General features: G+C 50.0%; 1 protein-coding gene across 4 annotated transcripts in view; it reads right to left on the reverse strand.

Moving 5' to 3' along the window:
* Nucleotides 1-15791: 15791 nt before the first annotated feature.
* ASPRV1 (aspartic peptidase retroviral like 1) overlaps nt 15792-26460 on the reverse strand; it is a 68803-nt gene continuing 58134 nt past the window's right edge. For 2 of the 4 annotated variants that reach the window (XM_074332115.1, XM_019718566.2), the window contains exon 2: nt 15800-17829. In XM_074332115.1, the coding sequence (XP_074188216.1) occupies nt 16370-17134 (765 nt within the window). In that variant the 5' untranslated portion in view covers nt 17135-17829 and the 3' untranslated portion in view covers nt 15800-16369. Of the gene's footprint in view, nt 17830-25967; nt 26371-26460 lie in introns of those variants that run through there. The other 2 variants (XM_074332116.1, XM_074332114.1) reach the window with 2 other exon arrangements.

A 26460-nucleotide genomic window follows, 5' to 3' on the forward strand; every position in this document is an offset into this window, starting at 1 on the left:
CCAAGACTTATCCAGATTTTTAAATTTTAATTTCTTATTCTCATTTGGGGGGTCTGGGCAGGAGGGGTGAGGGGGCATTCTTCATTTTAGCTTTTCCCTGAGAACCAGACTTGCCTTTACCCCGTCTCTAGAATTGGTGCTCTGGGAATGTTGCGTTAACCATCAATGTTGGGGACCCTCATCCTGGTGGTAAACAGCCTACACAGGGAGCAGCAGATGAGAGAGTACGCAATTCTGTTTCCAGATGTTTCTTTATGTAAATACGACGCCAATGTAAATCCTGTGTCAAGACATAGAGAATGGTGCTTTTTACTACAGTTAGCACATACATTTTTAGAACAACCACATGTTTTAGAGAATCTTTGCTGTGTACATGTAAACTTCTGTATTGTTCAACCGTTTAACAAATAATAAATTATTTCATTATTAAAGAAATTTTGGTCTTAATTGATGTTTTGTACCCCAGTTGAACCTCTCATGGTTTTTACTTACAGAACTGAGTTAACCGGATTCCTTTTTTCTTTTAATTGCATGGAAATTTTTACTGGCCAAAAGTTTTCAGTCCTTGGAGCCTGTGACAAGAGTTTTGATCATGTGGCTCCAGTTTAGCCCCTTTGTTTGTCAGAATTCATAACAGCACCGGCAGTTCCACTTACCCATTTCACCCACTTGCGCACTTGCTCTTGGCTCCCTCTTCACTGCGACATCTCGCATGCGGGGGCTGCACGACAAAAGACTTCCCGTCTTTGCAGCAGCCATGGTCTGGTGGGAAAGATAACACCACTGTAGTTAGTTGTGGAATAAAGTTGTACACGGATGTGCTATGAGAAATCACAGAGGTAGTGGCATTCAAGCTGGGCCCTGAAAAAAGAGTGGTGTTTGCTAAGAAAGGAGCCCTCGCAGGGAAAGAGGGCATCCGGTGCAGTGAGGCAGGTGCAGGGAAGGGACCAGCTCCGTGGTCTCGGGTATGGCCTGGAGGCCGGGAGCACATGGCCAGTGATGGGACATGTTCCAGAGGACACCATGCTGTGAAAGACCTTGGGTATTGCACAAGTCACAGAGGAGGAAAGACACCTGGTGTAGGAGGTTGGTGCTTCTACATATTAACCCCTTTGGTTAATTGACATTTATTCATTCATTTAACAAACAGGGATTGAGCACCTGCTCTGTGTCAGGCTCTGTCATAGAGCTGAAGACACACCAATGAACAAAACGCACAAAACCCTGCCCTCTGGAGCGGCCTTTTTAGTGTGACTACCTTTGGAGCACCGGTCCTGGGCCTGGCAAGTTTGCTGAGCCAAACACGCCATCCTGACCTGACTCTCCCCTCAGACAGCATTTGTTCAGACTCAAGAGGAAGCGAAAGGGTTTTTTTCACCTTGATCAGTGACTTCTTATTCTAAAAACTGCCTAAAATTTTATGAAAGGTTTTCATGGCACCCTCAATGCTAACTGTGATGGCACGCAGCCTGCAGGTCTTAAAAGGATCTTTCTGGAACTTCCACTTGGGAGACGTGGCCTAGCTCATCTGCTTTCTCCAAAAAGCAGCGGGCAGCATGCTAGGCCTGTCCAGGATTTGTGATTCTAGGATCCGTCTCTGTGGACAGGCTCCAAACTAAACCTCCCAGAGAGCGAATTGTCAGCAACAATAAAGAAAGTGACATCCAACTGCGGCGTCAGGGTCTCTGCTTACTGTGGCTGAGGGAGGAAGCTTTGAACAGCAGATAGTTACGAAGACAGCACTCACATAAAGATAGTCTCCCCCACAAGATGACAAAACGTATTTCCAAGGTTTCCTGACTTTGTCCACAGTAGCCTGATGGAAAATGTCCTTCGTTATGTTGTACGGGTCTTTGTCACAATAACGGTCAACTCACATGTACTCAGTGAGCTTTGAGTACTCGGCTGCAAAGTTGCCTCCACGACCTCTCACATCAGCCCTCAGCCCTGGGGCGGGGGGGTGGGGGTCTGCATGATCCCCACTTCACAGATGAGGAAGTAGGAAGAGAGAGGTGAGGCATTTTGCTCAAAGCCCACAGAGCTAGTGAGCTCTGCCTCCATGTTTGCAAGAGCTGTGTCCAACTATAATCAACTTGTCCAGGTAGGGTAACTTTTTTCTTTGAAGCCTTTGAATGCAGCTGCCCATTTGCTGTGGAGGGGTCTTAGATTCCAGTTACTGGGGCAGAAATTGGGAATGCACAAGACAACTGTGGGTTGTCATTGCTAAGTCATGGCGCTCCCCTCCATCTTTACTTCCCTCTCGGCCTACTGTGAGGAAGAGCCGCGACTCCTGAACATCCTGGGGGTCTGTGGCAATCACCCAGTGTGCTCCTGGAGGAAGACCTCCTACGCAGGAGGTGAAGGCATTCCTTCTATACCACATCTTTTCGGTTGTGGACTCCGTGGCATTACTTTACTTATTCAACCGGGATTTACTATGCGACTTCCTCTGAGGCCTTGGAGTTCCCATTATCAAGTACCACTTTGGTTTACCACTTCGACGTCACTGTGAGGAAGGACTTGCCTACACAAGGAAGGACATGCCACGGCTTTCTGCCAAGAGACTCTGGAACAACTCCTTGGGCCCACGACTCTCTTAGGTCTTGCCATCCGTTAGGAACATTCGGCTCCCAGGGGCTGAGGGCCCCACAGGCAGGGGCTCCACATTGTTCAGGGCTCAGCACTGATTGGGAGGGAGCTCCCTGCCCACCCTGTCCTATGTGGAATTCTCAGCGCATATTTGTGGAGGACTCACAAGGTGGATGGGGCTGCTGCCTGCTGACTGGGGGCAAGCATACTGTCCCGAGGAAAAGGAAGCTACATGTTGGGAGATAGTGACGGAAGGGCAGGCTCTGCCAGATGGGAGCTTCTGGGCCCTCCCTCAATGTGCACAAGGCAGCATCTCCAGTGAAGATAGCGGGACCACTGAGGCAAGAGCCAGCGCAGAAGCAAAGGGTATGGCCCCACGGCCAAGACAGAGCTGGGTGTCTGGGAGCTGAAGAGGGAGGAGACTTTTATTTTTATAGGATGTTCTCGGCCGTGGCTGGGGGCAGAGGTGAGCAATGACAGGCAAGGTAGGGAGCTTTGGGTCAGGAATATATCAATCTTCAAGGAACCCATGTGCCTGGGTGAGAAGACACCTGGGAGGGCCTGGGGGACAGAGGAAAGGGAGAAACACGTCAGCCTGACCAATCCTGTTGGCCACCCCATGGCCAGGCTGGGTAACAGCTGGGGGCAGTCCCCAGTGGGGACAGGAGACCCAACATCCATCTGCTAGAAAGGTCATTTAGTTAAAAACAGTGTCTGACAAACTCTTGCCTTGCTGACATTCCCATCACTCAGAAGGTAGCAGATGCTGTTATCATAAACCACTGGAACTAATGCTAAGCTACAAAGATGAGCGAGCTGCCCAAGAAGAATGGGGTGCAGATGGCATGGCTGCCATGCCCTTCACATACCAGGGAAGGGGGTCTGGGTGCAGATCAAGCTCACACACTCAGGTCAGATGGGTCCAAGGACCAATGCCAATTCCACCCTTTACACTCTGCGTGACCTGGTCAAGGATCTCGGGCTCTATTTTCCCAGTCTGCAAAATGAGGAGAGTACAGTCGTCCCTCAGTACCTGAGGGAGATTGGTTCCAGGACACTCCCCACTCTGATACCAAAATCCAAGAATGCTTAAGTCCTTTGTATAAAATGAGTAGTATTTGCATATAACCTATATTTGCACATAGACTACAACAGGATATGCCTACACATTACTTCATTCGTGTGGATTCAGTGTAATGCTTAGCGTGTGGCAAATTTAATTTTGGTTTTTAGAACTTTGTGGGATTTTGCTTTTAGATTTTTCTTGTATTGGTTGGTTAAATTCACAGGTATAAAACCCATGGATCGGACAGCTAACTGTACTTACTTCCTGGGGCTTTGGGGTGGGGTTAAGTGAGATAGGGTATTAAAAAGAGCCTAGCCCAGCGCCTGACATTCAGGAAGCAGTCAATGCATATGAGCAATTATGATTATTTTGCTAATAAGGAGAAAAGCTGGAGCACTGTCAGGAATGTAACTTAGATTTTCAGAAAACAAATTTTTGACATTGAGAAAAGTAATCAGTTTGGAAGGGAACACTCCATTAGATCATAGGGGAGTGTTCAAATATGTCATTCTGACTGTGCTATTTAGACAACAAATAGTGGGCAGGAAGTGGTTAAACTGAAAGGGGGTGCAGAGAACGGTGACTCAGGGACAGAATGTGGCCAACAGTGGGGATGGGGTGTTTTTCAGGTGGTGTGTCATCTAGGTGCTGTTCAGAAAGTCAAACCCTAAAACCCGTCCAGCCCTGCAGGGCAGCTCAGAGACTCTCAAAGAGAAACAAGGCAGTGAGGGGTGGTTCAGAGAGAGAGAGAGGCCCTTGCTAAAATGCCTACATTTTGCAAGAATCTCATCAGAAGTGTGGGAGATGCCTAATGCCCCATAATTTGTATGCTTCTTTCCAACAGAAAGAAAATTCAGAGCAATAGCAGCTAGAGCTCTAGGGAGACAATCAACAAAGACACCACACTTCAAGTGTAAATTCCGAGTAACTACAGAGGTTTTGACAAGTCCCTGCAACTTTGCAGTTAAAAGCTTTGGTCAAAGCAGCTGCCAACCAAGTGAAGACCAACAAGACATGGAACAGCATGGGGTCCCAGAAGAGGCATCAGGACAGGACTTGGGTCCTGCTTTCTCTCCACCACACTTAGATCCTCTAATCTTGGGCAAAACAACCTTTCAGAACTCAGTCCAGGAATCCCATTGCTTTCCCTGAAGAATGGGTCTGTGTTTCCTCAGTGAATCATTAAATGGATCATCTTTCTCTTCTTGTTTGGCTGCCAGGAAGCTCAGAGCCAAATTCACACCTCACCTTTAGTAATTATGTGACTTTTATATTTGTGTCCTAAACTCTCCCTAGTCTTTTCTCTGACCATGATATTTATTTAAAATTTTTCCTATTTTAATATATGTCATTTTGGAAGTCAATTTCAAATCCACCTTTGCAGAGAACAAAGGAGACATGGTTGTATAAAAGCCCTGCCTGTGTACAATAAAAAAATGACCTGGTCTTTTCTTTTGCAAGCAGAAGAGAGAGAGGTTGACTAAGCAAGAATAAGGTTATTGGAATCGAGAGTGTTGAGCGGGAAAGTGAGTGTGGGATTTTCCTTAAGTACTGGAAACCAACCCCAAAGAATAGAAGGGAGCTGCCTCAGAGCTGAAGGTAACCCTGACTGATCTAGGGGAACCAGGGTTCCCTGGGGGTTTCCACAGATGCCAGAGGCAGTGGCAGAGTTGACCTGGCTCTGAGTCACCTGTCAGAAGTGGAAAGACACCACCTTTTCTCCCCAACTGAAAAAGTTCACTGGATTGCAAATTGATGACAATAATCTTTTTTACAGGAGTAGCCTGGACTCTGCACTGTTGCGTATTTTTAAAAAGAAAATGACTTTCACATTCATTTTATTAACAAATTACTCGCGGCCCCACCGCAGTTAAATTAGCAGACGCAGTTTGACCTGCAAAAAGGTGTCCAATGTCGAGAATGGAACCCCGTCCCCAGCCTGTCTCATTCAACCTGAATACAATAATTTGGAGTCAGTTATGGATGGTACATTCCCCACATCTGGAGTGACCTCGAGGTAGCACAGTGGCACCCAGGTCGCCTGACAGAATAAGGACCCAAACTGTGTTTGACGGGCTGAAGTGAGAGGGTGTCTTGGACAAAATGCATTTTAAGAGAGAAGTGCGAGCTCCTGTACTTGGCCATGAATGTGCCAGTCACGGAGGTGAGTGCTGTTTACCGCCAGCGGCTCAGAGGGAAAAGGGGTCTCAGTGCCCAGTCTGCAGAGTGAAGGGACCACCACAGAGTGAAGGCCCTCAGTCACATGAAGAGGCCAAAGGGCAAACCAGAAGGAAGGAGGGGCCGCCAGAGGAGACAGGGCAGCACCAGGCCTTAGCAAGGCCTGAGCTGGTCTCGCGGCTTCCTCCCGGCTCTGCTCCCTGCTCCCCAGGCTGTCTCCACAGCCTCCAAGATCTTTTCAAAACAGACATCAGGTCCCAGGCTCCCTGGATGCAAAACCGTCCTGTGGAACTCCATCCCACTCAGCTGGACTTCCAAGTGTTTTCAGTGGCAAGTCCTCTCCTGATCCGGCCCTGGCCACCCTCTGTGATGTCCTGTCCAATCACCTACCCCTCACGCACTCTCCCCACCCACTCTGGCCTGTGGGCTGTTCCTGGAACACCCAGGGTCTTTGCACTCGTTACTCCTTCCACACGGAATGCCCTCCCCGACACCTTGACACCTTCACGGCTTGTTCCCTCGCTTCATTTGAGTCTCTGCACAAATGTCACCTTATCCACGAGGCCCCCACAACTGCCTCTGCATAACATTGCACATCCCCCATCACTTTCCATCCACTACCCGCCTGTCCTGATTCATTTCTTCTTACGGAGACGGGTTACTTAGCACGTCGCTAGGTTGACAGGGAGGTCCCTGGTGGAATAAACAAAGACAGCCATATTCTAAAACTCCAGGTTTCGAAATCACTCCTTTGCTTCAGGACAAAATGTAACAAAGCCTTGAGGTTAATCATAAAATTCCTTTTGGCCTGACATACTGAACAGACCTGATAGATAAGAGTGGGTTACTTTGCTAATTCCTTCAGGATGGGCAAGCAGAACAAACCTGGTAGACAAATTTCATTAGAAGGTGCCAGTCCCCTTCTTCAAACAGCTCCCCTTCCCCAAATAGGCAAAGGGAAGGTAAAAGAGTTAGAGTTTTTGCCTCAGTCATGGGGCCACCCCCATTCAGGACTCCCCCACACACTCGGGAGCTCTGACTCTTCGTTTTCAATAAACTATCCTCTTTTTAAACTTTCTTTGCCTCTCCTGGGTCCGTGTTTCCATTCTTCAGTCTCAGAGACACAATCCCTGCACTCACTCAAAAGTCTCCTACATCGTCTAGGGACTCACAGAGAAATATTCCTACTTCATTACCACCACATGACATGTTTTTTGTCTGTCTGATGCAAAAATGGGCTCTGCCAGCTCAGAGACTAAACTCTCCTTTTTGGCTCTGTCCCAGCACCTAGAACATTGCCTGGTATACAGTGGGTGCTCAGTGATATACATGGATGGATGATGGATGGATGGATGGATGGATGGATGGATGGATGGATGGATGGATGGATGGATGGGTGGATGGGTGGATGGATGGGTGGGTGGGTGGATGGGTGGATGGGTGGATGGGTGGATGGGTGGATGGGTGGATACATGAGAGACAAACTTCAGGCTCAGAACTGAGGCCTGACAATAGTCTCTAATGTCACACACCCCAAGGGCAGATGGTGAGACACAGGGAGGGAGGTTTTTATTGCAAATTAAGAACTTCATCACCATCAGCGATGTCCAAAGGCAGCATGGTGAGGACCACATAAAATGACTGGGCTTTAGCATAAACCAAAGAAATTTGATGGGAAACAATCTGGATAAGAACAAGTTGGGAGGCAAACAATTCAGCCCAAAGGACAATTTGGTCTAAAAGCATACTTTACATTATTTTTCAAAAATTGGGATTTTGATGTAGTATGGAGGTGAACTACATCTTTTTTGTGTCTTTTCAAGTATTTTGCTTAAATTTCAGAATAGTTTTACCTTGCTTTAAATTTCTAGTTTAATATTTCAGCCAACAATTTTAATTCTGTTCATTTCTTAAAATTTATTGTGAAAAATTATGCATATAGATAAAAGTGCACAAAACATTAATATACTACTTGGTGAATTATAATGTAAACACCCACATAAACACCAGTCGAGAATGAAGACACTGCTGGCCCCCAGGTGTCCCCAAATATTCTTCCTGACATTGCACCACAGCTGCCTGGCCTGGCTTCTGCCATAATCACACCCCTTCTTGCCTTTATAATTTTGCCTCCTGAGCTTGTGTTTCTACGCACTGTAGTTTCGTTTTGTGTGTCTGTTTTAGAACATTATATAAATGGAACCACACTGTGCATGTCAGTGTCTGGCTACTTTCACTCAACACAGCTGTGAGATTTGTGTATGCTACATGTGGCTGCAGAACACTCCTTTTTTTATTACTGTGCTGTGAAAAGCAAATGGTGGGAACGATTTGAATGTCCAAAAATAGGGGATTGGTTCAATCAAATACGGGTGTTTACAAAACAAAGTACTATGTAATCCTATGTTTGCTAAAAAGGAAGAAAGAAGAAATGAGAATGAGAAAAAGAGAAAGAAAGGAAGGAAGAAGGAAAATACATCCATATGAATGTCTAAAAAGAAAAGTCTGGAAAAATATGACATGTGTGACCTAAGGAGGGTGAGTGGGTACAAGGTTCTTCATGAAATTTCTTTATATATTTTTGGATTGACATAATTTTCTGATTTTCCGGGGGTCGGCCCGGTGGCTCAGGAGGTTAGAGCTCCATGCTCCTAACTCCGAAGGCTGCAGGTTCGATTCCCACATGAGCCAGTGGGCTCTCAACCACAAGGTTGCTGGTTCGACTCCCTCAAGGGATGGTGGGCTGCGCCCCCTGCAACTAGCAATAGCAACTGGACCTGGAGCTGAGCTGCGCCCCCCACAACTAAGATTGAAAGGACAACAACTTGACTTGGAAAAAATAGTCCTGGAAGTACACACTGTTCCCCAATAAAGTCCTATTCCCCTTCCCCAATAAAATCTTAAAAAAATAAAATAAAAATTTCTGATTTTTCGATGAGCATTCATTGCTTCTGTAGAAAAAAGCAAAATGAAAAAATACTAAAAGGAATGTAAATGGTTAAAAACTTAACCAAGCAGTAATAAGTAACAATCAAAGAAAAGGATCTGGAATTTTGTGGAAGTTGTTGTTCTTTTTTTTTGGTGGTGGGGGGAGTTTATCCCAGTTTATTTTCAGCCAATTATGTCTCCTCTACTAGTTTGGTGATTTTTATGAATTTTTTATTTTAAATTGATTACAAAAACAACAACAACAACAATGACTGTTTCCACGTTCACGAGCTTTGCAAATACTTTACACAACTTAGTTAACCAAGACCTATTTGTTGGACACTTCAGCCTTTCAAATTCACTTCCACTTACTTTGTCTTGCCTTCCTCTGTTTATAATAGATGAAAATAACCTGAATTCATTTTGATCAAATCTTTGTCCAGACTGCTCCAGCGAATTAAAGTGAACAGTCTAAGTCAGGCCAGCTTAAACTCCAGTTCAGCATTGAACTTTTGAGCAATTGACCGTTGGGCAGACAAACCTGGCCCCAGTTTCAGTTTCCTCATCTGTTAAATGGAGATAAAACCAACATTGCAGGGGTTTTGTGAGACTTAAAAAGAAATTGCCAAATCAGCAGCCTGTGAGTCACCTCAGGCCAAGTTCTCAGCCTCAGCACGATTGCCATTTGGGGCTGGAGAATTCTGTGTTGGGGGGGCATCCTGTGCATTGTGGGAGGGTCAGCAGTAGGTGAGTAGCACTGCGCCCCCCACAGTGTAACAACCATGAATCTCTCCAGACATCACCAAATGTGCCTGGAAGGCAAAGCTGCCCGCAGTGAGAACCACTGCCTTAGACTGGTCTCCCACATCCCATAACTAATACCCCCAGGCCCTGCTGGTTCCCCTTCCCGTTACCTCCGGAGTCAGTCCCTCTTCCCCATGGAGCCGCTTCGGCCTGCACCTGGACCAGCACAGAATCCTCACCAGACAACCGCCCTCCATCCAGTCTGATTCCCTGTTCCCCATCCCTGGACTGTGGGACAGGGCAATACTAATGTGTGCTTTTGCTCCCAATTCTTCCATCTCAGTAAGTAGCCTGGCCTTTCAGGGCTATCTTATGTTACTGGGCCAAAAGCCAGTATCGCCTATAAAACACGACACCTTTCTTCCCCATCTTTTGTACCTGCCTCGCCCCATGGATGAGAATCTGTTTGAGTGACCTGGTCAGGGAGGTGTGAGGGGGCCTTGGGATGCGTAAGCAGAGACAAGGAGCACAGATCTGCTGGATGGGATGGATGGTAGTCAGTCCTGCGGGGAACAGGCACCCACATATCACTCAGTGGCCTCACCCTGAGGAAGTGGCAAGACATCACAGGGAAGGGCTTCCTGGTGTCCCTAGGAAAGCAGGACCTGACACCCAGTCTTCTAATGCTTCTCACATGAAAAGCAGTACAGCCACGTGGCCTGAAGGGAACCTGTGGACAGGGACATGGGTGTCCCCGTGTAACAGTGCCCTGGGCGTCCGTGACTCGCATCCCCTCTCCCCCCAGTGCTTCAATGCTGCATGTGATTCTGGGACCTTTCTCTAATCCAGAGCAGGGAGTGCCTCCAAAGTGACAGAGTGACTGACTGTCTCAACAGGCTGGCTGAATGCGGACTCAGAGTTGGACATAATTAGCTTTAATTTCAGAAAAAAATATTTTAAAATGACATTTCTCACACCTCTTTGAGTTTGTGAACTGAGGCTCAGATGTATTAAAAATGCAGATATCACCATGTCACTTCCCTGTCTATAACCCTTCCAGGCTCCTCATTACTTAAGGATGAAGGCCCTGGTGACACACAGCAGGCACTCACTCTCCACACTTGCTCCCAGGGCAGACATCACTAATCAATCAGGCATCTTTCTGGCTGTGTCTGAACACAGTCCCTGAATCCTTCACAGCACCTCCCTCCAGGCAGCTACATGGATCTGACTTGGTACTTGAGCTGAAGTCATGTATTTTCTCTACTTTAGGACCCACAGTCACTACCAACCCCACACACACGTTTTACTGCTCTTAAATCAGGATATACCATTGGTACATACATTTATATTACAGGGTTTTTCTTCCTGCAAAAAATAATATTACATGTGTAATGTATGTTTTAATTGAGTGCATATTAGAGCTGAAGAAATGCAGCATCAGCTATCCCTAGCCTTCTGGAGTGTCCTCAAAGATCATACAGAATCCTCCACACCTGGCCCTCTGTCTCCCAACCCCTCACCCCTTTCCTCCCTCTCTCCCACCTGTTTTGGGAAATGGCCACTTGTCTGTCAAGGCTCAGCTTAAAACTCTCTGTGGAGCCCTCACTGACCCACCACATGACCTTCCCTGTGCCCTTGTACAGATGGGAAAGGACACAGCCCCAGGCCTGGCTGCCTCCCTCTTCTGACTGTAAATCCCTAGAAGGCAGGGCCCACTTCACAAGCAGGAAAATACTCTAACAGGAGCTCAGAGATGCACAGCAGGGCACGGCTGGCCCCAGGCAAGTCCTATAGGCAATGTGGGCCTTGGAGAATTCAGCCCAGTCCAGGCTTGGGCAAGGCTGGCTCACAACCTCTGAGCAGTCAGAACTGGAGAACCAATTTATGACCCCACAATGAGGAACTCCACGGGGTGGAGTTCTGTCAGAGTGGCCTGACCAGAATTTGCCCTTCTTGCAGCCCAGACAGGGAAGCCGCATTTATTACCCGGGGTTGCTTGGCAACAGGGGATTCTGGCTAGGACAGTGACTAATGGGACTGGAATGTGTGATAGTGTCAGTTCTGACAGCTGCCTCAGTGTGTCTTCAGTGGCTGAGGACCAGGTGGGCAGGCCAGGTCACCTCTATGGGGCACGGTGGTGGCCACTCCCTCGTGGCCAGTCCTCACCACGAGAGGACTGTGCCCTTCCGTCTCTGATTCCAGCTGCCCTCCTGAGGGACACATTATGTCCTCAAGATAAAGTAATACCTTCAAACTGGCACGGAAAGCCTTAGCTCTTCTTAAGATAACTACAGTCTGATGTCATAAGTTGTCTTTCTTATTGTTGTCAAGAACCACCCATGCTTGGCACCGAGTGGGTGATTAATAACTGGTTGCTTCTAGGTTTGTTTTTCATATGTATATGGGTTAGCGATTCTGAAATTACTTTCTGGGTATTCTAGGATTGAGCAAATGAGTGTCCGGGAGCCAGGTTTCTCATTGTTGAAGAAAAAATGTTACGAGTATGGAAAGGGGGGAAGGTTAGAATAAACCCTAGGATGCTGGGTTGGAATTGGAAGGATCAGTGTGAACTCAAAATTTTAATATAGAGAGCAATGGATATAAAAATATATACAGATGTACTGTATGTTTTTGCCTTCGCTATGATCACTGAGAGGACCTAGGAGTCATGACCCCCCGGTCGCAATGAGCACGGTTAACACCCATCTGCTGGGTCCTGCGTACCAGACTCCACTAGAAGGAACCAGGGCTCCTTGGAGAAATGAGTGATTCCAGGGCTGGTGCAAGGAAGATATGAGATGATCCTGGGACATCTTGTGACAGAAAATAAGGAAGGGCTCAGATTATAATGGGGATCTGCCCCAAGAAGACAGGAGCCAGTTTGAAGAGGCTCCTGAGGCCAAATCTAAAACAATTTAAGCATCAAAGTATATAACTGATTGAATAAAGTAAGAGTCTGAGTCTACAATGATATAAGTAAATAATAAAGAAATAAACAGGAAGGGATATTTCTTTAGAGTTGAGCGCCGGCTAATAAACATAGAGAGGTAGGATTAGAAGATCACCTTTGCAGGCAAGAATCTAGTGGGTGACAACCTGATCAGAAACAGGTGATTTATATATCATATGGAATATATACTATATTTTTTATAGTATCAACCCAGAAGACACTCATTAATTACACAGGGAAAAATAGTTTACAGTGGAGATACCTGGCAGACACCAGTTTGACCAACTGATTAAAGCTCACCAGTGATGGACAGACAGACATCACATTCTACACAATCAGTGGCCAGGTCTCTTCATGAATGTCAAGGTCATGAAAGACAAAGACAGACTGCGGATTTGTTCAGATCAAAGGAGACTAAAGAGACATAACTAAAGGCAATGTGTGGCTGGATTGGATCCTGGACCAGAAGACAATTGTTTTCTTTTGCTATAAAACTCATTAATGGGATAACTGGAAAAATGTAATAAGGTCTGCAGACTAGATAACAATAATAGTATTCCAATGTTAATTTCCTGATTTTGATCATTGTATTGTGCTTGCTTACATAAGAGAATTCCTTGTTTTTTGGGAAATAAACACTAAAGTATTGAGGAGTAAATTTATATTTGCAACTTTCAAATAGTTCATATACATACATATAGATACAGAGAAAGAGAATGAGTGAGATTAAATGATAACATGAATTGGTAAAATGTTAATATTTTGGGAAACTAGGTAAAGCATATGGAAATTTTTTGCACTATTCTTGCAACTTTTCTGTAAGTCTGAAATAATTTCAAAACGAAAGTTTAAAAATAAATGTTTGCTGGATAAATGCATGAGAAATTATCTAGCACTGTCAGGGGAATTGGTAGGCCCTCACTGGGTAGTGTCATTATTAGAGAAGAGGGGTCTCGAGGGGGCCATAAGTAGCCCCTTAGCTAGAGCCATCAGAATGTTCTAGGCCAGCGCTTTTCAAACATTCCTGAGTCTAAGAATCACCTGCCGGTCCTAGTCCGGGTCCTGGCGCGAATGAGGTTCTGCACCACTGCTCCCAGCTGATGCTCACGCTGCCTTTCTGCTGGTCCGGGGATCACCTTTGGGGTCACAAAGGGGTAGGTACAGCTGGGATTTACACCAGGGGTTCTCAGCCTGGCTGCTCGTTAGGACCACAGCTTTAATTGAAAGAAACAGCACTAATTGATCTTCCCAGGTGATTCCAATGCGCATCCAGGATTAGACCTTTACACGGATGCCTCTGCCTCCTTTCCATCATCTGAAACTCAACTCTACGCCGTGGCTTCCAAGCTGGAGTTTTTGTGCTGCTTTACTGCACCCTACACCTAGAAGCCAGACTAACCATTCAGGCCCTCCGCTGCTCAAACACTTGCGTGCAAGTCAAGCACAAGCTCCTCCCCAGGCCTCAAGCCCTGTGCGGAGGGCCAGCCCACTCCCTGGCTGCTCTCCAGGGGGCCCCCTCGATATGGGGCTCCCAGGAGAGAGAGCAGCGTGCACCACCCTGCAGCCCCGGTTTCACCTTCACACGTTTGCACACTAGTACCTATCGTATGTCTCACTTGAGTCAGTGAGACTTAAAGTAAGATTTAAGGTGCTCCAGGTAAGAACCACCACTTAGTTCCTTCCTCCATGGGGCCTGTACTGCAAATGTCACAGGCCCCTCCTCTCACCGGGCCCACCCTGGGTGCTCACTTTCCTCCAGGAGAGAGAGCTGGCGAGAGCCTCGTGGCTCAGAGAGGCTCTCCTCCCTCAGAACACAGAGGAAAGAACTCTGCAGCTGAGACGCTGGTCGCCCATTCTTGTTCACCAGCTGGCCAAGCTTGGAGAAGTGCAGGGAGGGGACAACCTGGGTGCTGCTCCAGCAATCCCCCATTCCCCTGCCCGCCTCCCCACCCACCCACTTCTCACCCTCCCTGCTTCAGCCCAGCTTGGGCCTATGTGCTGAAGGACCCAGAGGAAATAGGTCACAGGGAGGTGCCACCTGGGTTTTCCCCTCAGGGGAGGGTTTGACCTAGGAAAGAAGCAGCTTTTGTTAGGGGTTGAAAACTAAATTTGAGAAGAGGGATGTAGGACTTGGGGGACACAAGGAGACCACCTCTTTCCCTGGTTCTCCTACCTCCACTTCGAGGCATCTTGCTGGGCCTTCCCCTTCTCCAGGCCACATTTTCCTGGGAAAAGACTGCCTCCCATCACCCAAAGTTTCCTGAGGCTTGATGAGCTAATTCCTGTGAAGATGTTTGGCTGCCCAGGGCTGGGGCTTCAGTAATTAGGAGGCTAAGGGGCAGAACAGGTGTCTCAGTTCCCAGGGGAATCACAGCTGGAATTTGAGGGCGGAGCAGTGGTTCTCAGCTCAGACCAGCTCTGAGAGATCCAGAGGCAAGTCCCAGAGGCTCTTAGGAAGAAGCCTCATGCCTACCTCTGGCTCCGGGGCAAGTTGTTTGTTTCCCTCTCCGGGATGTCCAGCTAGAAACCTCAAGGAAAGGCTCATTCCACACTCATGAAGGAAAGATGGCCTTTCCCACTTCCCAAGGAAAGCTCTTGAAGCTTTGCCCATTCAGTCTCCCTTTTGGCTGGGGGTTTTCAGATTCCTGGTCCTGCTGAGTCCCAGAGAGAGGCAGGCACTTGGAAGCAAACGTGTGGTGGACCCTGAAAGCGATGGGCACCCCATTCCCAAATCTGGGAATGTCTCCTGACTCCATCCCGCCTCTGTAGTGTCAGGCTCACTCCAAGTCCCTCCAGGAAGGAGCTGTCCTCCCACCACCAGAGCCGCCACCTCCCCTGCTGCCACCACCTCCTCTGTCCTCCAGAACTGCCTTGGGCTGGCCCAGGGCAGGTCAACACTTGTCCCCTGACCTTGCTTTCTGCCTCCAACCCCTGGCTCCCAGGCAGCTATAAGAACCTTTTTGCCAAGTAGATACTTTCCCATTTGTTTACAATAACCATAATTTTCCAATCCCCCATTAAGACATCTCACAAATAACTTCAGGGTCACTTTTGGGTATAAGGGGCAATTTGGATGCTAAGATATTACAGTTTGAAATGACTAGTGACATGATTAAATAAAAAATAATGGCAGGAATTATGGAGGAAATAAGTTAAAATATTTTACATTGAGGCTGTCATTAAATCCAAGCTATATATAGACATTGTATATACATCCTCCTACACCCAGGTGAGGAGCTCAGCACATACTGGAATCTTCCTTCTCTTTGACATTTACTCCGTTTTCCCCACCCTCTCACATCCATCCCATTCATCACCAATCAACACATTACATGGTTTTGCCGTGACTCAATCTTTATTGGTTTTGGAAGTAATGAATTATTGGCACAAGGCTCCATGGGTTTCAAAGCAAATGACAGAAGGAAATATACATCGTGCAGGTGGGAAGAACCTATGGAAGAATCCCTGAGCAGCTGTGACCCTCAGCCAAGAGAGCTGGGTCTGGCTCATGAGGACCCTACAGCTGGCACCCAGCCCAGCTGATTCAGGCCACACAGACCTGAAGGTGACTGAGCCATGTCTCAGGGGATCAAAGAGTTCCCCTAGTCGTCTCTCAAAGACAATCATCTCTAGCTGTCTTGGAACCTTCTTCCAGCCTTAGAGTCTTTGCCAGCAATGGCAGCTTGACAACCATGAGAACCCTCTCTCCCTCTCAGAAAGCCAGCCTGCTCTCCCTCACCTGTGCCTTTTCAAATGGAAGCCTCCCCCACCAGGAGCAGATTAAGACCCCTGCAGAGGGAGGAGGAAGAGGGAGGGAGGGGGCAAGCCCAGTGCCCCCCTGAAGACCTGCCCTTGCCCTCCACTGTCGCGGGTCTTCCTCCAGTGTTTGGGGGGTAAGGAAATGGGGGTTTTCAATTGGAGAGCTGCTGCCGCCCCTCCTCCGAGGGCTCCTCCTCTATGAGCTCCAGGTCGAACTCATCCTCCAGGGCCCCTCCAACAGGCAGAAGGCGGAACTTCTTCCCTTTCAGGGTGCAGGTGCGATGCTCGAAGTCCAGGACGGCGTTGTGGTCCTGCAGCACGTCGGTCCCAATGATGGCTTCCTCCGCGCTGGCATTGGCCACCAGGAACTCGGCCTTGAGCTTCAGCTTGCCCAGCGACACCACTGTATCCCAGACGCCCAGGATCTTCATTTCTGCCCCATTGGCCACTTTTACGACATTCTCAAAGGGCCGCAGGGTGTCCAAGTCGCCATCGGTGACCTCCTCCCACAGGCTCGGGTGGACCACGGAGACCTGGGCCCCCGAGTCCACCAGGAACCTCACGGGCACTTTGCCAATCTTTCCCTTGAGGTAGTATCCCTTACCCATGCTGTTGGCAAAGACAATCTCCTTGGGCAGGTGGCTGTGGGCCGCCCCTGCCCCGCCGAAGGCCTTCAGCAGGGCGTCTTTCACAGCTCCGTAGCTGCCCTGGTCCTTGGGACTGAGTCCGTTGTAGACCTCCAGGGCGTCTCCTCTGAGGGACTCTTTCAGGAACCTTAGCTGGGTGCCCTGGTCCCAATGATTGAGGTCGTTGATGACCTCAAGGCGATGCAGCCAGAGGCGGGGAGCTACACTGGCTCCATCAAAAGGCTCAGGGGTGAAGGTACGCTTCTGGCTCCGGGCTCCGCTCCCAGCCATGCCTCTGCTGTCCTCTGGAACTGCGGCAGCCACCCACGCCAAACAGAAAAAGCCACAGAGCAGTGCCCGCGCAATCACGCTGGAGAACAAGGCCTCTCGAAGCAGAGTGTTGTTCAGGTGCCCAGCCTGGGGCGGGCAGAAGGGACCGGCGAGGGTTGTCTGACAGACTGCTGGGCGCAGTGGCGGGCAGCTGCTGTGGCCTGCTCACTCCGAAGAGCCTTTTTGATGCCTAGCCTGGGCCCCCAGGGCGCCCCATTCTCCTTTGTTCTGGATGCTCCGCCCCTGCTTGTCCCGCCCTCCTGCCAGCATCCTGCCGGACAAGCAGGTTCAGTGCCTCACCCTTCTGCATCCATCCACACAACTGGCACAGGCCAGCCCACATTGCAGAAAAGGCCAGCCCCAGTCAGAGGGGGCATTTTCAGGTACCCTCCCCAGCCTGTCTCAGAATAACAGATACTCATCTGTTATTAATGACACGGAAGGCATTATGATATCTAGGTGTTTGTCATCAGCTGGAGAAGGAAGGATGAGGCAGGGACCAGCGGCCCATCAATGTCTGGACTGGGGAAGCCTTTGGCCCTCAGCCCCAAATGACCGCTTTGAGTCGTTAAAGGAAAGGCGCTTATATTGTGCTCCTATTATGTGTGAGGCATGGAGTAGGTGCTTCTCACACCTTCTGAACCAAGTGTGGAATCCTATGAGAGAGAGAGAGAGAGAGAGAGAGAGAAGTCTCAGAATCAAGAATGCACAGAAATAGTTTTTAAATGACAGGACACACACACACACACACACACACACACACAAGCATTTTCCATGAACTCAATTGCTACAGTAATTTTTTGTCACTGGTCACACATAATTCAGACTCAGCACTTTTCTGGGCTAAGCCTCAGCCCTTATGCCCTTTTTAAGGCCCTGAAAGTGGGCTGGTGTGGTTCTTGAACTTCTGGGAGTGGACGCTGGACGCTGGGATCTGGGATTCGGGACCAGGTTCCAGCTGCAGCTCTTGGTCCTCCACATGTGTTGTCGCCTCCCCTGCTGGCAGCTCTCACTTTCCAGGAGCCCCTTCTCCAGGACTGTACCCACCCCACCCCTCATGTACACACACCTGATCATTTAGGAAGGGAGCAGCCAGAGAATTTCACTCCCTTTTGTTCTGAGAGGGGGAAATGTCTGCCGTGTTGGTGAAGCTGGGGGTAAGATTCTGGAAGGCTTTGGCTGGAGGAGGCTGGCCGTGTGACTTCCTGCTGTTGGGGCGCGGAATGCAGGGCCCCCCTGAGCCCCCCCATGGATCCCCAGAAGGCAGATCTGCGAGTCTTAGGGCTGGAGCCTGAATTGGATCCGTGCAGAGAGGTTGAAACTGTTGGGGGGGTCTCACTTTTACAACCCCATTCAAGTGTCCCCCCTCCCTCGAGCCCTTTACCCTGCCCCTCCAACACGTGCCCCACGGAGTGTGTGTTGAGTGAGCTGTGCAGATTTGTTCACCAGTCTGTCTCCTTTGATGAACCAGGGAGTGAGGCTCACACGTATCACTGTCTCCAGCCCCACAGAAACCTCCTCTGGGGTCAGCGGGTGCTCTCTGCTGAGCTCCAGGCCTGTGTGACCTGTCACCAAACAGGAGGGATTAAGACAGGAAAGGAGCAAGCACCAAAGGCACACGTGCGGCTCTGGGCTGTTTTTCCCGGCCCACAGGCCGCTCCTCACGGGCTCCCTGTACCACTCATCACCCAGTGACTGGCCGAATCCCAGGAGACCCTGGCCCCAGTCCTGCCTCTGACAGTCTCAAGGTCCCCAATCATGCCCAAAGACCCTCGGTCCCCGCTGCCATCTCAGGCCCTTCCATCTGACACAGTGAGCCAGCAGAGAGGCAGCTAGGTCAACACCTCTCATGACAGCTGCCAGGCTGAGGTGGGGCCATTGTGCCATTCCAGGAGCCCAGAGGAAGGGGAAATAGAGTCACTGGGAAGGTGTGAAGGGCAGGTGGGTCTCCGAGAAGATTACATTAAAGAAAAAAACTGCACCTGGAGAAATGTCCCCACCACCCGCAGGACCAGGAAATCCCTTCTGCAGGTGGACTTCTTTGGATAGACTCCCAGCCCTGGGATGGGCGTTGTTCTGTGGCCCATCCACCTGACCTGGTGGCTTCCTGGCTCCGTGGCATTCTTCACCCCCACACCTGGTCCCCTGGAAATGAGAATGAGTGAGGAGGCTGGCATGTAACCAAGAGATGAGAGGCAGGGTGGCTTGTTAGCTGTCAAACTAGGATGGCTGGATGCCCGACTGGCTCTTCCAACAAATGACCGGACACTGAAGTCCGAGTTTCCCATTGCTCTGCGCTAGAAACAGGCGGTTGCTGGAACTTGGTTGTGGCACTTCACTTGGCTGGGCTCGGTGTTTGTTTTGGCAGTTGTTTCACATCTGTCACGTCAGCGAGCAGCGTGACAACCTGCGCGGCAGACCAGCCCACCAGCTCTAGGATCTGAAGCACTAGGAGCTGAAGGGCTGGATGGCTTGCTTCGGGCCCCGGCTGTCCAATGCACAGAGCCGAGCATTTTGCAAATAAAGTCGGGGAAGTGGGTGTGCTGGGCTCAGGAAGGCGCACAGCTAGTCCCTGGGGGCTCGTGCTGTTGATGACAGTGATCTAATGGGCAGTGAGCAACAGCTGGTGTTTTTAAATATTCAAGACATTTGTGAGCCTGTTGTTAAGCCCATTGGTAGCTTGAAATTGGACTTTGTGGAAGTATTTATACCACAGAATTGGCAAATTCTAAGTCAGGACTCCCCCCACCCCCGGAAGCCAGATTAGCTTTACTTTCCTACTTGGGGACCATGGTCACTCTGTCGGTCTCTGGGGCAGGCAAAGCCCATTAACAAGTTTATAGCAATTGCCACTCGTCCCAAATCCCCTCTCTAGCCCACCTTGCTCCATGTTCCCCCACAACCTCTACACTTCTGGGTCCTTTACCTTGAAGCAGGTGGCCCTACTCTGGGAGGCCCTCCAGGCTGCCTATTCACACAGTCCCATCTGGGATCCCCTCTGAGAGCTGGAAGGGCTTGAGTTGAGGGGCCAGGCTCTGGCTAGGAGAGGGAACATGGTGAAGTGAGTGCTCACGCTCCCCTAACCCTTGGAGATGCCCACACGTGGAACACCCCAGAACCACAGACCTCAGAATCACTAGGCTATTGGTACACTGATGAGCTAAACCAGCCTGGGTCAGGCCAGGTGCCTCCTGCCGGAACCTCAGAAATCATGGCTAATTATTGACAAGTAGAGGTATTGGGGCGGGGCACCCTCCTGTTCCATTAGCAGAGGGTGTTCTGAAGCCGGCGCACAGCACTTACCTGAGACGAGACAAACCAGGACAGTAAACAGGAAGGACTGAGGCAGACCCCACCCTCCACACCCCCTCACTGAGATTTCCGAGCTGTGAACTCTGCCAGCCTGACACGGCCTAGCTCCCCAGCTCCCCTCTGCCACTTCTTCCCCCAGGAGCGGGCCTACTGAGAACCGAAGCCCATGGCGGGGTGCACGTGGACGCCTGGCGCCTCCTTCTCTGTTCTGCTTCTGCTGTCTGACCACTCACTTCTGGGAGCAGAGTGGGGGCTGGGGAGGAGCTTGGAGCCTTTAGTGCTGCGGGTGGACGGCTGGGCCCCGTGACACAAGGTAGGCCCGGAGGGGCCTGAAGCTGCTCAGATCATTCTGAGCAAAGAGCCGAGAGACACCTTATGGATTTGGGTGCCCCGGTGATGCCCAGACTGAAACAGGAGAGTCAGGAAAGGCACAAACGAGCCCCACAGTGCACAGGGCAACTGCTTCAGCTCCTCTCCAGGCTGCGAGCTCCAGACACTCCCAAGGTCAAGGTCTCCCTGGGCGCTGGATAGGGAGAGAGGAAAGGGGATTCAAGGACTTTTCATGGCAGCAAAGGTTGAAGAGAGACAGAAGGGCGGGCTTCCTGGGTATTTGACCCATGGAGTCTCACAGGGCTCTCACTCAGAAAGCCTGAGCTTGGTTTGATGCTCTGCTGTTGCTATCTTGAAATTACCAGTAATTTGGAATGAGAGACCCCACACTTTCGTCTTACACCAGGCACTGTAAATACGTAGCTGGTTTTGTCTCCAGCCAACTTGGTGGGGACGTCCCTCACACACACACACACACACACACACACACTCCTTACCGTACACCACACATACATACACTGTCTGCAAAAACACACTGTCCATACACCGTGCACACGTGACACATCCATCACACACAGTCACACCACAGTTCTCAGTGCAACACAGCTAAGAAATTGTGTAACTTGAATATAGAAGTCAGCTCCCACCTTTCATTTCACAGATTTATTTGCATACACATTTACATTGAGTATTAAAATCCTATTTATTGGAGACACCTGCTGTTTATTAGCCTCTGGGCACACTTGCTGGCTCAGAAAACTAGGCCGGTCCCCATCACCATGGCTTACAAGCTAATGAAAACAGGATACAGATGTTTAACCACCCAGTTTTGAAGTTTAAGACCAACGTGTATGTGCAGGCTGACCACTATGAAGCAGCCCGTCACAGCCACGCCGCTCTGAAAGTGGGTCATCTACCTTCTGGCCCCCACGCTGTGGCGCTAAGGGCATGATGCCCTCCATTCTGCCCGCCTCCGGGCACTCCCTGCCGCCAGCGAGGACCCACTTGCCTGCACAACCCCCGCCCCAGGGTTGGTGTGAGTGTGTGGATGTAGGGTTGAAGGCATAGCGCCAGCTGCTTCCAGGGTCTGCTTCCATGGGTTATGGCATCAGGCCCTCAAGCTGGAAAGACAGGCAAACAGGTGAACTCTGCACAAACATCTGGTTAGGGATGCAGTGCTGACCTGAGCCCACGGGAATCTAGGTGGGCTCTGACCAAAGCAAGGCATCTGGGGAAACCCTAAGTAGCAGCAGCTTCCTTATTCCCAAACCACAAACCTCAGAGACTAACGTCCCTGTTCCCAAGCAGAAATGACCCAGCAGTCACGTCAGTCACGGCCAGAAGCACGTGGGCAAGGCAGTTGGCCTTGCTGGCCCCTCTTCTCGGTCCTGCCACAGGCCGCACTGAACAGGCCAGTGCTGCCGCTGAGGGACAGAGCGACGCTGCCAGAGGGCCCTTCCCCGGTTCCCACTGTTACAGACTCTCTTCCTCCCGTCTGAGTGGCCCTCCATCTTTCACCACCCAGGCCAGAGCTCTTCTGCCCAGGAGCCACCCGGCTCAGCCCACAAGCTAAACCCCCTCTATCAGCAGACAGCCGTGCTTCATGCCCCTTGTGGCCCTGGAGGCCCCTGGAGGGTCCCAGGGGTGTATGGAACTGTCATCCCAGGCCCCAAAGCCATTACCAGCCCTCCAGGCCCAGGGTCAGGGCCAAGGCCGACAGGACTGATCAGAACAAGCTGACTGACTCCCTCGCAGTCCAATAGCCAGAACCCAAACTGCTTCTTGCCCTGTTTTTATCTTTCAATCAAATCCAAAGATTACTTAAGGTTCTGAGTTCTCCCCGCTCCACCCCTCACAGGCCGGCCCTGCAAATTGGGTTCCCGTCTTCTTCCCAATTCTTCATGCCCCTACCCTCGACCAAGCCCTCAAACCTTTCTGCTCCGGTTCCTGCCACCCTCCCTCCGTGCGCCAGATGCGCAGGGGCTTTGCCTGGACAGAGGGACGGGCTCTGAGGGACGACCCCATGCACATCACTGACTCCTCTCACATCTCACGGCCCCTTCCACTTCATTGAGGTTGGGAATGGGACTTGGAAGACAGTCGAAACAGCTCTGGAGACATTAATCCACTTCTGACAAACACCCCTGAAATTTATGAAATATTCAGGCAATCAAAGTATATAGCCTGCGTACTCTCCAAATACCGGTGGGTTTCTAATGACACCCACTAGAACTTGGCTCAGAGCTAGACACATGGGGGACTTTGGTCCAACTTAAAACACCTCAAAGACAGCTTTGAACTGATCCTGAAATAGTTTTAATTGCTGCTCATGATGTATTGTCAGCAATGCAAGCATATAAAATAGCCTCAGCGCAGCAAACTGCTGCTTTTGAATCCATTGCCGACTTAGCTTTGCTCCTAACTTACAGAAAATGGGCGACAAAGCAGGGCCACCTTCCCTCTGGCATGTGAAAGTGGTCTCTCTTCTATACCTTCCGGAAGAAGTAGGGGGAGGCGGGAAAGAGCAGAAGGAAAAAACAGCTGAGCCCTACCACGTATGGAAATCTCCAGGGTATTGGCAGCAGCGGTAACAAACATTTATTGAGCAGCTAGTGTACCAGACACCACACTGGTGGCTGTAAGTTAGTGTACGTCACTCGAGAGTCTGCAGCATAGATGGGGAGGGGCAATGCCCAATACGTGGGTTGATTCAATTCCATACATATTTCTTAAGGCCAGCTCTGCCTCACGTTGAGCAATGAGTCAGCCCTGAGCCCTACCCTCGCAGGTGAGCACTCAGGTGAGTGGGGGAGACAGACTCAGAGACAGAGAGATGAGGGTGGGAGCTGGGCAAGATGGTGGCCTGAGGAGCACTGGGCAAGTCGTCCCACCAGAATCAGCCAATAGTCCCCAAGAAAAACAACTACAACAAATGTTACCGGGGAGACCAGCACTCGCACTGAAACCAGGGAAAGGGGTCATCCACAAACCACAAACCTGGTGGATCAATTGTTGCCCACAGGCAGACTCTGTGGAGGGATGTGGGGTGACGGCCATGGGACAGCCCACATGGGAACCCCAGAAAGGAGTTCTCCGGGGGGTGGCGTTAGTCTCCGGATAAAATAGTCCAATTGAAAATACATATATAAGCATAGAAAAAAATAACGGGAAGGAAATACACCAAAAGAATGATTGTACTTATTTTTGGCTGGTTAAATCATGAATGATCTCAATTTTCTTCTATATACATTCTGAGAATATCTTCTCTAATAAGAAAAACATTATTTAAAAATAAAGCAACTTGTTCTTGCCATTTTCTGTTAAGCTTAAAGTTATGTCCAAATAAAACAGTTTTTAACCAGGGTTATGTGGGACATCTCTGTATCTTCTGTTCAATTTTGCTGTGAACCTAAAACTGCTCTAAAAACTGAAGTCTATTAAAATTTTTTTAAGTTTTTAAAAAGGTACTTAAAAGGGGAGGAATGTGTCATCAAATAACATTGACAATAGTAATAACCATGGGAGTTAAATGCTAGGTGTAAGAGGACCGATCGTTGGCATTTCCCACAACTTTTGGGTGTGTTTGAAAATTTTCCGTAGTAAAAAGTAAAATAATAAGTCAACACAAGCTCTGTGCCAAGACCCTCCCCAGCCTGACCTGTGCCGTTCTAGGCTCGCTACCTGGTTGTCTAGGACAGGCTGTCTCAGCCACACCTCAGCGTTCCCACTCGGTGTCCTCCCCCAGGCCCATCACAGAGATTCCCAGCTAACTGCCCTGCACACTGGGCCCCAGGCCCCCAGTCAGCACAGAACCCTGCTCCCCATCGGCGTCCCCCCCCCCCCCGCCTGGGCTCCCACCCAGCTACTCATTGCTGGTCTCCCTGTCCTGTTCTCTTCTTCATGGCTTCCCCTCTCTCATCTGAGCCAGCATGCACCAGTCTCTCACAGCTGAAAAAATAAAGCCCTCACATATTACAGCTTCCTTCTTGGTCGATGACTACTTCTCTCCTTTCTTCCCAGTTTCTAAAAGGACTGGTCCACACTCACAAGGCCATAGCATGTGGATGTCCCTCTGTGGGGCATGAGGGTGCTGAAATCCAGCCCGCACCCCTCTCGCCAAGCCAGCGTGTTGGGATGAGGGCTGACCTGCCTGGAGAAAGGGGCGTCCCTTTCTAACTCACACAAAGGTGCCATAGGGCCTATTAATAGATGCACCCTGCTCCCTCTCCACCTCGGTGTGTCAATCTCCATTCACTCCCAAAGTCCCTGGCCCCTGCCCCGCCACCCTCGGATGTACCCCAGTTACAGGCAGCAGTGGCCTCCCAGTGGCCACATCCAATGGCCCCTTCAGGAATTTGATTTTCTGAAGCATTTGCATCGCTATTCTTCCTCTTAGGTCTTTTCTGCCCAGTTGGCTTCTGTGACCCAACTTTCTGGATCTTGTTCCTCAAAGACTATTCCCCTCAGTCTTTCATGGGCTTCCCTCAACAGCCCTCTCTCTCATTCTGCCCTCTCCAGTGTGTGTCTTCCTGGCCCAGCCTCACTCCTCTTTCCAGCTGCCCACTGCCACATCCACTACGAGTGCCACTTTCAACAGTGAATCCGTTATCTTCTCCCCAGACCCCCTCTGACTTCTGCATTCTTCATCTGGGCAAAAGGCACTACCATCTAGCAAGCTGCCCCATCAGCACCACCGGCGTCACCCGCGACGACCCCTTCTCTCACTGCCCCATCCAATGATTGATGGGCAGCCACCTTCTGTTGGCTCCTCCTGTGGGGTCTCCCTCCCGCCCTCTGTCTGTGCCCCCAGTGCCCTAGTTCAGGCCCAACTATTGCACCAGTCATTCTGCAGGTCTCCCTGCCTCCTGCCCCTCTCCACTAATCCACTCTCGTCGGGGCAGAGTCCTGAGATGTAAGTGTATGCCTGCCATTCTTCGCTCAACATTCCTCCTTGGCTCCTCAGCCTCAAACAAAGTCCTGACTCTCAAGGTGACACATGAAGGCCCCCTCCCTACCTCATGCTCCACCCACACTAAATGGCTCATAGTTCCCTACACATGACGGGTTTCTCTTGTGCCTTTTCCCAAGCCACTCGCTTGGCCAGGTGAGCCTTCCCCACACCCCTGTTCTCACGATGAACCCTAACTCTTACCTCAGAAGTCAGCTAAGGTGTGACCACTTCCAGCAGTCTCCTTTGATTCCCCCAGCAGACTGAGGGGCTCCCCCTCCTCTAAGATGCCACCGCAGGGGTTGCGGTCGTCATGCTACTGGCACGCTCCCAGAGGCCAGGTCCAGACCCGCTCAGAGTTGGAGCACCGGCACAATCGAGGCCTGAAAGTCGTGGTCTTTCTGGGTCTTCACTCACGTCGTTCCCTCTGCTCATCCATAACCTGGGCGTCCTCTAAGCCCAGCTCACTTCACCCTTTTCCCAGGAAGCACTGCCTGCTCTTCCTCAGCGATTGCTCTCTCTGCTACGGCTTTGAACGTCAGGCCTGGCAGTGCTCTTTACCTGATAGAGCAGCGGCGTTCAAACTGTTTTCACTGTGATCATAGTAAGAAAGACACTTCTCATCATCGCCCAGTACACACATGCATTATAATATATTAGATAGACAGATAGACCTATCTATAAATGTATAAATGTA

This window comes from Rhinolophus sinicus, linkage group LG05 (genome assembly GCF_036562045.2).
Source record: "Rhinolophus sinicus isolate RSC01 linkage group LG05, ASM3656204v1, whole genome shotgun sequence".
Classification (NCBI taxonomy): Eukaryota; Metazoa; Chordata; class Mammalia; order Chiroptera; family Rhinolophidae; genus Rhinolophus; species Rhinolophus sinicus.